This window comes from Nuphar pumila, chromosome 10, assembly GCF_984573655.1.
Source record: "Nuphar pumila chromosome 10, dmNupPumi1.hap1.1, whole genome shotgun sequence".
Taxonomy (NCBI): domain Eukaryota; kingdom Viridiplantae; phylum Streptophyta; class Magnoliopsida; order Nymphaeales; family Nymphaeaceae; genus Nuphar; species Nuphar pumila.
This window is the reverse complement of record NC_143258.1, coordinates 76,683,471-76,699,513: the sequence shown is the minus strand read 5'-3', so window position 1 is coordinate 76,699,513 and position 16,043 is coordinate 76,683,471. Positions and strand designations below refer to the sequence as shown.

The 16,043-nt window shown below is 33.9% G+C and overlaps 1 protein-coding gene across 4 annotated transcripts in view; it reads left to right on the top strand.

Annotated features, from left to right (window-relative positions):
• Positions 1–16,043, top strand: part of LOC149826888 (uncharacterized) — a 57,389-nt gene that overhangs the window by 13,545 nt on the left and 27,801 nt on the right. For 2 of the 4 annotated variants that reach the window (XR_016434809.1, XM_090019029.1), the window contains exons 4-9: positions 10,313–10,455; positions 10,540–10,633; positions 10,876–11,190; positions 11,835–12,100; positions 12,245–12,401; positions 12,717–12,859. Coding sequence is in view for 3 of the 4 variants with exons in the window: in XM_090019029.1 (XP_089875155.1) it covers positions 10,313–10,455; positions 10,540–10,633; positions 10,876–11,190; positions 11,835–12,100; positions 12,245–12,401; positions 12,717–12,859 (1,118 nt within the window). In the remaining variant the exon portion in view is untranslated. The remainder of the gene's footprint in view (positions 1–10,312; positions 10,456–10,539; positions 10,634–10,875; positions 11,191–11,834; positions 12,101–12,244; positions 12,402–12,716; positions 12,860–16,043) is intronic. The other 2 variants (XM_090019031.1, XM_090019030.1) reach the window with 2 other exon arrangements.

Genomic DNA, 16,043 nt, shown 5'->3' with positions numbered 1-16,043 from the left:
GTCATACGAGTCACAAGAGCAAAGGTTTCTTCATAATCGATATCATACTCTTGGGCATACCCTTTTGCCACTAGACATGTCTTATACCTTTTCAGAGTTCCATTAATTTTGGTTTTGACTTTGTAAACTCATCGATAGCCTCTAGGTTTCTTACCTGGAGGAACATCTTGAATAATTCAAGTGTTAGCTTTTTCTCATGGCTTATAGTCATTCTACATGATTTTTGGCTTGAGAATAGGATGATGGTTCAACATATGCTTGTATTAATGCAATTGTTGCCTTATATGTGAGTAAAAATGATTCATAAGACATAAATTTACTAGGAGGTCTAGAAATTCTACACGTCCTTCTAGGTGAAACTTTAGAATATTTTTCTAATGCACATGGGAGATTTTGCTCTCTACGTCTTGAATATTGTAGACTAACATCCCTATTGGTTTGCTCTCCATTATCGATATTATGTTCTCAAGATCCCATTCATTGGATTTTGAAGTTAGATAAATTAAAAAGGAATATTCAGTGACTTCCTTGGGTTTTTTGAATTCAAATAAGCTTTCGTTTTTTAGAAAAAATACATTTCTTGACACAAATTTTCATTTTAAAAATCAAAACACCTATATCCTTTTTTATTATCGAAATATCCTAAAAAGGCACATGAGATTGCACGAGGAGAGAGTTTGTCATTTTTGTTGGTTAAAACAAAAAATTTGCATCCAAAGACTCTTAGTCTAGAATAATCAGGAGATAAGTTGACAAGTTTTTCAATTAGAGTTATATTCTTTAATGAGGAAGATGACATTCGATTAATGAGATAGGTAGCAGTTAGAGCAACTTTAGCCCAAAACATTTTTGGAACTTGATTTGCAATTAGCAAGGTCCTAGTAGTTTCCATATGAATCTATTTTTTTTTCAGTATTTATTTGAGATTTTTTATTTCTTGTTGGTTCTTGCTTCATCAATAAAGCATTTTTTATTTATTTATAATTTTAGATATTTTTTATAGTTTTTTTTAAGTTAATTTTTTTTAGGCTTACGCTTTACGCCTGGAGGCTTACGCCTTGCCTCAGATTTTGGTGGAGCGCCTCTTTACGCCTCAACGCTGATTACACTCATAGTCAGATATTTGAGAAAGATATAAAAAATTTAGATTTAGTTTATGAATATATCTAACTTCTGGGATAAAAAAAATTAGATTTTTGAAAAATTTCAAAACATCCTACTCATTTTATTTTAAGAGATGTACTGTCAACTGTAAAAACCTTTGACACACTTAATTATTTTTAAGACATTCGGATTGGCTATTGGCATTCGGGGTCATGTGAAAAGAAGTACCAGAGTCTAAAAGTTAATGAAAGTTACCTAGATCGGAAAAAGATACAACAACCGCTCCAGTTGAGGAGGATGCCCATTTGAGAAGATATTGAAGGATTTCCATCAATTGAGCTATAGATACAGGTGCATCTTGATCTTTTGATTCAGATTCAATGGATGCAACTCTTTTTTCTTCTCTTCTCTTTAACTTGGGACATTGAAGCCTATGGTGCCCCGGTTCATGACAATGGTGACAAATGACTTTTCTTTTATCAAAGTCACCATTCTGTCTACCAAAATGGGGCAGCTTGTAAGTGCGTGTATGATTTTCCAATCTAGACACAGATAGAACGGAGTCATCAACTTTTTGAGTATTTTTTCTAAGTCTATTTTCCTCTATAGTGAGTTCTTCGATAGTATCAACAATAGAAGAATTTTTTCTACGATGTAAAAGGCCCGATTTGGTGGATTCATACTCTGGCCTCAAACCATTCACGAATTGATAAAAATGTTTTATATCGAGTTGGCAAAGCTTGATATCTTCGGCACAATGCCATTTGGGCTCAAGAAGAGCCAATTCTTCCCAAAGTTCGGACAATTCATTGTAATATTCTCAAATAGTTTTGTCTTTTTGAGTCATTATCTGAACTTTGTCTTGTAAATTGCACACATGTGCAATATCTTTAAGGGAATACATATTTTTAAGGTATTCTCAAGCCTTGTCGACATGTTCAAACTTAGCAAGACTAGAGCATTTCTTAATGTATATGATATTAATTAGCCATGACATAATTTTTGCGTGACCTTTCCTCCACTCTTTTTATTTGTTCTCATAGTTAGCCAAAGCCTTAGTCTTCTCTCCTTACGTTAGAGGAACTTCTTTATCACCCTCCATTTTAGTGAGGGTTAGTTTAGGTTTCAAATCGGAACCATCCACTATACCCTGTAACCCTTTTCCCCAAATATGATGCTTCATAATCGAAGCCCACATTACATAGTTAGTATCATTTAGTTTTATGGGTATGATGATGATCTTATCATTGTCATCAATCTTTTACAAGGGTGGGCAAAGAAAAAGGAATAGATGAGAGAATAGAAAAGAGAAAAGAAGAGAGAGAAGGATAAGAGAGGGGATGAATAAGAAACAACACAATTTTTCATAGCAAAAATTTCTTCAATTGCCTTATTTCTTCAAAGGAATCTTCTTGAGTCACGAACAAGGTGATAAAACACCTTTTGCAAGTGAGGCAAAAAAATTAGACAAAAGTTCTTCAGGATCTAGGATCTTCACGGCTCTGATACCATGTAATGAATTGGTGGTCTCCCACAAAAGCACATGAATCTCTCAAAAGAGTGTCTATTAGAGACACTTCAAACAAAACTCATAAAAGGGTATAAATGAAAGAACACAAATGAAATAATAAATCTTTATTTATCACAAAAATGCTTAAGAAGCATTAATATAAATGTTGAAGGGGTTCACCCCGATTTATACAAAAAAGTGAGAGTGAGGAGAGCTCCCTTTGATTTCTCACAAAAAGAGTTGTTGGACCCAACGACTCTAATTATAGCCTTTGGACTAGATGTTAGAAAGTGACTTTGAATACATTAGGTTCAATAATGAACCCATACACATGCACATGAAGTGCGAATAAACTCATTAAAGGGAACAACACAAGCACATAATGTGCTAACACATAAACCCACACAAGGGGCAAACATATGACATAAAGTCATAAGTTGAATATTATTGAAGAAGAGGAAGAAGAAGGTAAAAACCCCTTACAATGGAGCAAGAGTTCCTCCAAATCTTAAGAAATACAAAGGGGAAATCCCCTATTTATAAGCACAAAAAGGAGCCACCACATTTGTGACCGTTGGGGGCTCCCAACGTCTCTATTGGGAGACCCCCAATGGTTTATGAAAAACAAAAAACAAAAAACAAAAAACAAAAAACAAAAAACAGAAAATTTAAAGGAAAAATTACAATGCATATTCCAATTGGAATATGCGTAAAATGTCAAATTACAAGAATACCCTTGAGGGTATTTTAGGAAGATAATATATGTATATATATATATAAATAGAGATACGTATACATATATATATGTATACGTATCTTTATATATATATATAAATATATATATGTACATTTAAGGATTATATTTCAAAATATATGTGTATGAGTACACATATTTTAACACCCCCCCTCAATCTTTGCGGGGAAACGAAAGGATTGAAAAAAGGGGAAGACTCCAAGAGGCTTCGGCAAGGATGCAATTGAAACTTGAAAATGCCTTCCTCCAATTGTCTTCTAAAGGGAACACATTTCCCGAACCATCCAGGGTACTTCTCTTTGTCCTATCTCCAAGATCCTGTGGAATAACAACAAAGAACAAGTAAAAAATATCTTTGCACTTTACTGAAATGGAACATTCCTAACAAGGTGCAAAAATTATGCATAATAGGATAATTACTCTAGAAAAGAAAATTTAGAAAACCAAAAATTAAAAAAGAAACAAATATCATGTTAAAGAGTGAGCGGAAACGAATTGCAAGAATGCATAATGCATTCATAAGGTCCAACATTGGACACACACAACCCCATAACGGGGAATAACAAAAATGTTTACTAAGGGACACCATAATAAGCCTACGAAGAGGCATAAGCTATATATGCTTTATTGAATGAGGACCTCAAGGGCCATAATGAGCATATGCATTTACTATCATAAAATAAATTAATACTTAAAGAAATCATTAATGAACATGCTCCAAACATACTTTAGTCAACAAGTGAACCCAAGAGTTCAAAAGTTTTTTAAAAGAACATGGATACAAATGTCCAAAGGCATGACGAATATGATATTCAATAAGAGGGGCTTTATAAAGATTAACATGCATAATAGAGTTTTTCACATCTTTTAGGGAGAAGATCTATGTCAAACAAATGTCATAAATAAGAAGCATGATTTGACTAAGTATCTTAAAACATTCACCCTAGATTCAAAATGAATATCATTTGAGACAAAAAAAGACTTATTTTGTATATCAAATAAAAAAGTGGCCGAAAAAAAACTGTAAGCACTTAATATATGCTAAAATATCAATTTGATTTAAAAACATATCATAGATATGATTCACTTGTATCTAAAAACACAAGAAATTTTGCAATTTTCAAAAGTAGTTCATCCACTACCTCATTAGTCTTCCAAAACCCGTAAATCAAGTGTATAAGCTACTAGATCAAGAATATTATAATGTCATTAAAGGCCAAATGACACACACTAAGGTGTGTAAAAATACCTCTTGTCTACATACTTGAAATGAGTGCATCAACGACAAGAACAAGAGAATACACGCCAACATGGTCAAAAAGCATCTCTTGTCTACGTAAAAATACACTCAAGACCTATGTCACATGGGTGCGGGTGCGGGTGCGACACGGGTGCGGCGCAATTCCAAAAAATTTGGACACGGGGACTCGGCTATATATATATATATATAACAATAAATTAACACATAAAGATTGTAAATTTTAAAGCAAAAAAAAAGCAATTCTTAACAACACAAACTTACCAAAATATAACACATAAAGAAGCTTGTGAGTGTGATAAACAACAAAACTTATCATAAATCTGCCTCATCGTCTGAATTAGAAGGAAGAACAGGATCGAGGTAGTCCATGTTGAGAGTATGTAAATTATGTTCTCCCTCCAAGTCAAAATCTTCTGGATTTACATCCCAATTCTTGGATGGTCCACAACTGCATCAAAAAATCACTATATTAGTATCTAACTTAAAACTTTGAATACAAATATGAAATATTTAAATACAAACTTTGAATACAAAGAAAAAAAAGTACCTATACTCTTCTTTGGTGCGGCGAGAAATTAATCGTAGATTTGAGTGAACATATACCAAATCCTCTGCTCTTTTACTAGTGAGTTTGTTTCTTTTAATGTTGTGAATTTGAGCATATGTACTCCAATTTCTTTCATAACAAGATGATGTAGCAGGTTGGGATAACAACTTCATTGCAAGACGTTGCAGATTTGGTGTCTCTGATCCATATGTTGCCCACCAATTAAGGGGATCTTCCTCGTCCCTTGCCACAAGTGCTGCTAAAGAATCAAATCTTCCAATAGAAAACTTGTCAAACTCACTATTTACAACCTTAAACATCTGAGGATCATTAAAAACTCTTCCCAAATATATCATTCTATTTCTTGATATCTCAGGATCTTCATTTGGAGAAACACGACCAACACCTGCTGTCAACCATTTTTTTGCATAGTATTTTGGATTGAGAGAGTGTGCCATGCAATGCAAAGGTGTATTGCTTTTATCCCATCTTCTCACTAAAACTGAATGTACATGATTGTAAAATTCTGAATCATCAAGTGCAATATCTTTCTTCTCATGTTTAAAAATGATACTTTGAACTTTTTCAATCATATTGTCCCACATTTCATAAATTCTATGAAGCATGGGTACATCTCTGTCAACTTCTCTCAGCATTTCCCAAATAGGCTCTGTAAATTCAACAAAATATGTAATTTTATCCCACCAAAAATCATCACAGATGCATTTTTTGATAGCTTGAGCCTTGACATCATCTTCAGTACGATAAAAATCCCAATCTTGATCAGCCACCATCATCATCAATGCATTCTTGAGTTGCTTAATTCTTTTTATCATAACAATTAGAGAAGCAAAACGAGTTTCAGCAACTTTCAGTAACTTGAGATCAGAATGCCTATTAAATATAGAAAGGGCATGATGATGGTTTACAACAAAATTTCTAATATTTTGAACATCATGCTCTATTTCCTCAATCCATAAGCACATTTCATGTGCATCATCTTTTGATGGATTGCATATACTCTTAAGTGCCAAATTTAAACTGTGTGCTGCACAAGGAGTCCAAAAAATATGTGAATATGTATCTTCACTTGCCAAATTCATTCTTGCACGACTGCAAACTGGAGCATTGTCAGTAATGATTTGCACCACACTTTCTTCACCCACTTCTTTTATCACTTCAACAAATAATCTCTTTAAATATTCAGCATTTTTATACTCTCCAGATGCATCAACAGTCTTCAAAAAGATTGGCCCATTTAGTGAGTAAGCAATGAAGTTTATCAGTGGTCGCCTTTGTATATCAGTCCACCCATCAGAAACAATCAACACTCCATGTCGTTTCCATGCAAATTTTTGGGTCTCTAGCAAGTCTTCAATTCTATTTTTTTCCTCTGCAAGAATGACTGTTCTTAGTTTTTCTGAACTAGGAGGCACATAACCACTCAAATTGCAATTAGCCAAAGATGTAATCATATCTTTCCAGTATGGACTTCTAGCTACATTAAAAGGAATTGAGCTTGAGTAAAAGAATCGACCAATCTTTTTATCAATTTCTGCTCTTGCCATGTTTTTGAATGACGCTTGAATGCACTCATATGATTCATAAACAATAAAAGGTTGGGCAATAATCCCCAAAACCTTGATTTTAATATACCTTAAAACATTTAAGGTTTCAAACACCATATATCCATCACATTTACATGTAAATGAGAGCATCCATTAGATCAATGGCCAAAAGAGAAAAAATGAGTGACTCACTCATAATTAGAGATCATATAACAAATCATTTTAGAGTCCCAAGGTGCCCATAACTCACCTCAACAACCATCTATATTATGACAAGTGGACAATCTAGAATGATATAACACGAGGTGCCCATAACTCACCTCAACAAACATCTCTAATATAACAATAATAAGGCCAAAACAATGATGCATTAAAAAAACATGTGATGGACAAATATAAATGCCACAAAAAGGCAATAAACACTTTAGGAATCATTTTTCAAAGAAAAGAGGACCGATTAAAAATTGAATCAAAGGTCCAATATAATTAATCACAACAATATGTCATATGACAATAATGTTGTATATATACGAAATTATGTTTAATCATGATTATTATAAAAGGACTTAATCAACACAACATGAAATATTTAAGCTATGTCATGTGAGAAAAATGATTTGGAATAATCCAAGAAACAAATCAAGCCTTTATAATTAGCAATTTATATGTATACCAAGATGCAAAATGACAATAATCTTAAACGTGCAAATTTAGGACAACATGTACTAAGATATTACGGAAGCATTTATAATGATAAAAGAAACAATCTTACAAGTCCATTAAGGGATAAAAACAAACACAAGCCCTAAAGAAGGCAATAAAAACATCTCTTTATTGAAAAGAGAGTACTATGAGAAAATGTCTATGGATAGACAATATGCATACAAACATAAATATTTTATAAAAGAAGTGTACAAAGACACTTTCATAATCACTTGAACAAAATACACAAAAAGCGTAATAAAGGCAAACATGCAATAAAACATGTATTTCATAAAAAGAAACAAATGCTTGAGACTCTCAAGCTTTAATTATGCAATTATATGCAATTTAAGACAAGGAAGACCATATTATGGCCAATGTAGGCATCCTTAGAGGAAAAAAATAATGAAAATCTTTTATACCAAAGGATGCAATAGATACACTATGCACTCTATAGAGTGTGAGAAGATTTTTAAAATAAACAACAAATATTTAGATGCGAGAAATTCTCATTATATCAATATATATATATATATATATATTTGTTTTTCACAAAAAAGCACTAAAAACCATACACAAGAGTTTTTAAGCAAAGATCATTAATTTAGCAAGAAATTATATATAAAAAGTTAACTTATAGGTTAATCACGAAATTCTTATGGAAGAATCATAAATCTCACATAATTGAAAACAATTTAAAAAAAAAACATAAATTACTATTATATGTAATTTCAATTTTGAAAAACATAAATTACTATTATATGTAATGAGGAATCAATAACTTATATAAACAAGAATTATATATTTGAACAATAAACACGTTTACCAAAATTAAAAAGAGATATTTTTAAAATATACTAAACGGAAATGATTCAACTATAAAAAAAAAAAGAACACTAAATGTGTAAGAAAAAATAGATTCATAATGCATAATATGTTAAAAAAAAAGAGATACATACCGAAAACTTCTAAAAAAAAAAGAGGAACAACGAATACTTCACCATTTCTTGAGCACCACGCTTTCCGTTGCGCCAAGAGACAACCCCATCGTAACCTGACTCTGATACCATGTTAGAAAGTGACTTTGAATACATTAGGTTCAATAATGAACCCATACACATGCACATGAAGTGCGAATAAACCCATTAAAGAGAACAACACAACTATATCAATGACATAGATATTTCCATTTTAACAAAAATTATAATCACCTATTAATATAGACTATAAAAAGCAAGCATGCTCAAACAATATATCAATGACATAGATATTTCATACAAAGATATAAATCATCAATAATCCTAAACAACTATATCTAATTACCAATATCCAAACATCATGTGTATAAAAGCAATACTTCAATATCTCAAAGAAATGCAAAGGCTAAAAAAATCATAATAATATAAATTTCAACAACAGTAACAATATCAACATGAAATAAAAATATTCGCCTCAAGCTTATATAATCTCACAAGTTGATCAACACTCATGATCATGTGAGTTTGAGCTCGAGCCGAGCAAAAACTTGGCTTGTTTTGCTATTTGAACTGCTCAGGAGACGATTACGAACAAGTATTGTTAGTGACAGATCCGAGCTGAGCTAAGCTCGTGACGAACACCAGCCGAGTTCAAGTTCATTTATTTAATGAGCCGAGCCTGAACATCTCATGTTTGATTCGTTTACTAGCCCTAGATATCATACATGTAGTGCATACTGCAAGTCAACTTCAGCATGCACCTACTTTCATCCACTTGAGTGTTGTATTGAGAATAATCTAATACCTTAAAAATACTATATCGAAAGGGTTATTCTTATATTCTTGTTCATCATTAAATCTTATTGCTGACTCTAATTTGGGAGGTGATCCCAATAACTGATACCCAACTATGAGTTTTTGTGTGCTCTTAGGTGATTCTCTTATATCCTGAAGATGTAAAAAGCAACAGAAGGTATCATTGTCCTCTACGAAAATTGAATATAGGGCAATGACTACAACAATTGAAGTCATGTAGCTGAGGTCTTTGCTTAAAGATATGCGAGTAGAACCTTCAAAACTATGTTGTGATAACAAAAGTGCCATATATATATAGCCAACAATTATACATTTTATGAACATACTAAGCACATCGAGATGAATTGTTACTATGTTCAGGAAGAAGACTTGAAGGGGACCATTGATTTACCTTCATATCACGGACTTCTTCACTAAGGCTTTTCTCTTACCACGAATATCTTTCTTCTTAACAAACTTTCGGTGATCTCACAACAAATTTGAGGGGGAATGTGTTAATATATATATATATATATATATATATATATATATATATAAGGGGTGTATTAGTCATTTCCTTTGCTGTAACAGGCGCAGTCTAGTAGGGACTGCACAGTCTTTTTATCCTTTTATTTTACTGTTTTTTCTGTTATTAATTTTTTTGTTTTTTAATCAAATGACTGTTGGGGCAGTCCATGTAGCTGTTGGACTTCTCCCAATGGTCATAAATGTGACCGTTGGAGGCAGTCCAACAGCTAGCTGGACTGCCTCCCATGCCTCTCATTTTGGCTCTATAAATAGAGCCCTCTAGTGCGTTGTATTTTATGCTTTTCACAAGCATATTTGAAGTTATATAAATTTTATATTTTTACATTGTCTCTTGTGATATTTTTTGAGTATCTCCATTGTGAGATTGTATTTGACCCAATAGTGTTCTTTGTGTATTTGTGCTCTCTTGTAGCCCTTAGTGGCATTCTTTTGTGTTTGTTGATCACTTCATTTCAAAAATATCACTGTTGTCTGGGACTGATGAAAACTAAACATATGGTGGATGTAATTAGTGAAGGAAAACTTTTTGTTGCATCTTGTAACAGGAAATGATGATGGCCATGTCCTTAGCTGGGAGACGAGAATGAAGATTGCACTAGGGATTGCTCATGGACTTGTCTTCTTGCATTTACAAAAAGTTCCTTTTCCCCATAATTCTTTGGATCCAACTTGTATTAACCTTGATTTGGTTAGTATGATATATCAGAATGCGACTGTTTCATTAATTGGAGACTTTTGTCCCCTGAGCTTTATTTTACTTTCCAACTTGTAGGCATTTAACCCAAAGCTCTCGTATGTGTACAATGCAAGAACCAGTACACCTTCTGCCACTGGCTCCTATGTTTCTCCAGAAATAATAATGGCAGGTGTGTCAACTAACTTTGACCTGTTCCTGATTGATCTGAAGGTAAAGTTCTTAATCAAATGATCTTTACATTTTAATCCATGTGAATGGGCTCTGAAATTTAAAGCTGGATCAGTGTTGGACTGATGCAATCCATCTCTACTTTCAACTTCATTGGACACGTTTATGACTCTTTTTGCACCTTCTTCTAGTGGGCCGCAGGGTTACAAGCTGTTCAACAATTAACAGTGACATAGTTGGCAGGTAACTGGAGCATGAAGTCTGACGTTTACACCTTTGGTGTGCTGTTGCTGGAATTGTTGTCAGGATGTAAGGCTGTGGAATGTACTCAAGGGTCCCAGGAAAGAATAATCAAAAGAATAGTTGATTGGGCTAAGTCACGTTTCATTGGTAGAGATATACTAGGAATTATGGATACTAAGTTGAAGCAAAAGTATCCGAAAGAAGAAGCAAAACTTGTTGCTAAACTAGCAATACATTGTATCAATACTGATGAAGAGAGAAGACCTGATATGAGATCTATTGACAATATCTTGGAGGAGATAATTACACCCTTGGGTAATTTTTTTTCTTCTGTTTACTATTCAATTCTTGTGACTTCTCTCGTCTCATTTTTTCCGCATCTCTGACTCAAGTTGATCATCATCCCCATCTTCTTTCCTGTCACTTGTTTTTGTGCTGTAGAGGAAATTTATGGAACTCATGACTGTCATTTACAGGGAAAGAACCATAAAATTTATATAGGAAGGCCTGCACACACGCATACAAAATATATGAAGTTAATATTGGATACTATTGAAGGTGTGCCCTCTCAAAAAAAAAAAACGCTATTGAGCGTATGGAAACTGTCAAGTGAAAATCATCTTCTTTTCATATTTTTTAGATTCTTTTTGTAAATGAGGCCCTATAGATGTGATCTCCAAGGTTGTAGAACATGAGTTGTTAAATGATTTCATTGTGACATGCAAGCCTTTTTTAAAGGCTTCAACAGATCAATGGTTCATAATGTGAGAGAAGGTCCTCTCAATGACTAGAATTCTAGCATATTTTATGTATATTCTCTAGATGCTGATGTTTTGAGCATATTCTCTCTCTTTCTCTCTCTCTCTCTCTCTCTATATATATATATATACACACACACACAAAAAAAAAAAAAACTTCCTTTCTAAGCTCTCCATTCTGATAAAAAGTTTGCCATCCAGAGAAATGCTCATCTCATGTCAATGTTCATCAAGATGAAGATGAACAACCATTGCTGGCTGCTGCTTGTGGATTGCACGAATTCAGCCTTGATGATATCATGGAGGCAACCAGTGATTTGTGTTTCGATTTTTTCCTGCAAGGTAACATGTCTTATTCCATGTACAAAGGATATGTGGATGAGAAGACTCTTAAACCATCACTACCGGGACTTGGTATTCCTGTCCAAGTCGGAAAGTGGGAATTTTATGCAGCTGATCACTACAAGGTAGAGGTTTCCCATGTAACATTGGTTACCTTTTCATTGTCCCTTTGATTATCCTCTTGTCTTGCCTCCAACCACAACCCCCACCCCCCTCAATTCTCCCATTTCTCTTGCAAATTATAATATTCTCTTTTTAAATTATGTTAGAAGGAGCTTGACTACTCGAGAAGACTTCGCCATCCAAATATTTTATCCCTTATTGGAGTTTGTAATGAATACTATGGACTCTTAAATGAAGGATGTAGATTCTTAGTCTTTGAGTTCATGCAAAATGGGAGCCTGGATAAACACTTATTTTTGACAGGTAAAATGAGTATAGCTTTGTTTCGTTTCTCTTATTAACTGAAACTCTGGCTTCTCTATTTTAATCTTGAAATGATAGTCACAATATGTTGTCAATACATCAATCTCATCTAGATGCCATACAAGTAGCAGAAATACAATTCAAATTTATAATAGGTCGGAAACAGAAAAACCATTTATGTAGATGACATTTGATTTTGACAACAAGTTGCTGAGCTTCTGCTTTGTATTTGTAGTTTTATCTACTATATTAAAGCCACACTTGTGTTGGCATCCCATGGATTAGTTGGTTAAGGAGAATATTTTCTTGTGATAGGTGATGGTGCGAGACCTCCACTTCCCTGGCTGACAAGGATCAAAATTGCATTAGGAGTTGCTGATGCACTTTGTTTCTTACATGAGCAAGAAGTGCCAATAGTCCATCATTATGTGGACCCATCACGCATATTTCTTGACTCGGTAAGTAAGATATGTAACTTTCACCGATGTAGTAGAGAAAGTGCAAATCCATGTGCCACAGAGTTTCTATCGAATTTTGTGTTATTAGTACAATGCCTACGGACCACCTGCTAGCAAAGGATAAGATTTTGTTAGGAAATGATGTATTTTACATTTGCGTGCAGGCATTTATGATATTTCAATGTATTTGTAGTAGGGGTATTCTAGTCATTTCCAGAACCCTAATGCAGCCTGTATAATGTTTTATGAATCGAGACAGCAACATCCCCTTCTATTGAAATGAAATGGGGATCTTCGAAACACGAGCTTAGATTAACAAGAGCAAGTGTCAAGAATGACACTAAAGCATAACCCTTAAAAAGGGTATAACTGGAAACAAAAAAAAATAAAAATGTATTCTTTATTGACATGAAAAACCAATTGCTTAAGAAGCATTGGAGTAAAATACAAGAGGGGCTGCACCCCTTTATATACACAGCTGAAAGAGGACTCAATAGAGCTGTTGGGCACAGTCCAACAGCTCTATTGGAATGTGTCAGTCCAACAGCTCTATTGCTAGTCAAGTCTGGACAGGACTTGACTAGCAACAGTCATTCTAGTTCAAACTGAACTAGATGACATAAAGACAAAAAATAAAAATAAAGGAAAAAAATTACAGAAATGAAAGAAATGAAAATTGTATTTATATATATAATAATATAATAATATAATAATATAATATTATTATATATACATATATGTACAGTTTTACATTTTAACACTCCCCCTCAAACTTACGGTACAATGAGTGAAAGTTTGTCTAAGAGAAAGTGAAATCGGGGAGCAGCGAGAGGCTTTGTAAAGAAGTCTGCTAACTGATATTCTGAAGTGACATATGGCAGATCAATTATCCCGTGTAGATATTCCTCTCTGACGTAGTGACAATCCATTTCGATGTGTTTGGTGCGTTCGTGGAATGTTTTGTTACTGGCAATGTAGATCGCACTTTTGTTGTCACAATACATTTGTGAAGCCTTTGTTGCTTCAACTCCCATGTCAGCAAGCAGTCGTCGGAGCCAAACTACTTCCATGGTCGTGGTTGCCATGGCTCTGTATTCAGCTTCGGTGGATGAGAGAGATACCTTCTGCTGCTTTTTACACCTCCACGAGATTAATGATTCCCCTAAAAAGACACAAAAGCCAGTGGTTGAGTGTTTGTTATTGGGATCACCTCCTCAATCAGCATCAGTATATGCAATTAAATCAAGAGAAGAGGAGGAAGATAAGAAAAGTACTCGTGAAAGAGAGGACTTGATGTATCTGATAATACGCATGACTGCTCCCATATGAACAGAAGTAGGAGCATGTTGAAATTGACTTGCTGTATGAACAACATGTGCTATATCTGGTCTGGTAATGGATAGATAGGAAAGTGCCCCGACAAGCTGTCTGTAAGGAGTAGGGTCTGCAAGAAGTTCTCCATCATCAATCTTCATTTTAACATTAACAACTTCTGGAGTGTCGACTTTCTTATCATCAGTAATACCAGACCTGAAAACAATATCAAAAGCAAATTTAGTCTGAGATAATAAATATCCTCTAGGAGAATAAGCAACTTCAATGCCTAAAAAATATCTCAACAAGCCCAAATCAGTCATTTCAAAATGAGATTTAAGAAGTGTTTTGATTGTTTCAACTCCCTGTTTATCGCTTCCGGTGATGATCATATCATCCACATAGAGAAGAAGCACAATGATCCCTGCATCAGAATTCTTAATAAACAAAGCAGTGTCAGTTAAACAGAATTGAAAACCAATATCAATCATAACACGACTAAACCTATCATACCAAGCTTTTGGTGCTTGTTTAAGTCCATAAAGAGCTTTTTCTAAGCGAAGGACTTTACCTTTAGGAATACTTAGACCAGGAGGGGGTTCCATATATACTTTTTCAACTAGCTTTCCATTTAAAAAAGCATTTTTGACATCCATTTGAAAAATAGACCATTTTTTGATAGAAGCTAAGGCAATTAAGGTTCGGACAATAGTCATACGAGCCACCGGAGCAAAGGGTTCTTCATAATCAATCCCATATTCTTGGGCATAACCTTTGGCTACTAAACGGGCTTTATATCTTTCAAGAGTACCATCACTCTTGGTTTTAATTTTATAAACCCATCGACATCCTATAGTTTTCTTCCCTGGAGGAAGATCTTGAATATTCCATGTAGAAGCTTTTTCAAGTGCATCTAATTCAGCTTTCATGGCTTCTATCCATTTGATATCATTTTTTGCTTGAAAATATGTGGATGGTTCTTCATATGAGTGAATTAATGCAATAACTGCCCTATATGTGGGTGAGAAAGACTCGTATGATACAAACTTTCCTGGAGGCCTCGAGATTCGAGTTGATTGTCTAGTTGGAATGCTAGAATATTTCTCAAGTGCACATGAAGGATTAGACTCTTGTCGCCTGGAATATTGAATACTAGTATCTCTATGAACTTCTTCATTTTCAACATTAAGATCAATAATTCTTTGATCATCATCAAAGTTACAGTCAAGGTCATATTCATCAGATGTTGATGTTAGATCTAGCAAAAAGGAGTACTCAGTGACGTCTTTTAATTTTCTAAAATCAAAGAAGCTCTCCTTTTCAAGAAAGGAAACATTTCTAGACACATATAGTTTATTATTTTTGAAGTCAAAACATCTATAACCTTTCTGGTTTTCAGCATATCCTAAAAAGGCACAGGGAATCGCACGAGGGGAAAGTTTATCATTTTTGTCAGTAAATATGAAACATTTGCACCCAAATATTCTTAGTCTAGAGTAGTCTGGAGAAATGTTCATAAGTTTTTCAATGGGAGTGATATTTTGTAACAAAGAAGATGGCATCCTATTAATGAGATAGGTGGCAGTTAAGGCAACTTCTGCCCAAAAGTCTTTCGGGACTTGATTTGCTATTAATAAAGTCCTAGTGGTTTCTATAATATGGCGATGTTTTCGTTCTGCCAGTTCATTTTGTTGAGGTGTATAAGGACAAGATCTTTGATGTGTGATGCCATGCAATTTAAGATAATTTTGAAAATCTGTGGATAAAAACTCTCCCCTTGAATCTGTGCGAAAAATAGTAATATCATTTTGAAACTTGTTTTTAACCATATTATGAAAAGTTTGAAAGTATGAAAATACTTCAGACTTAT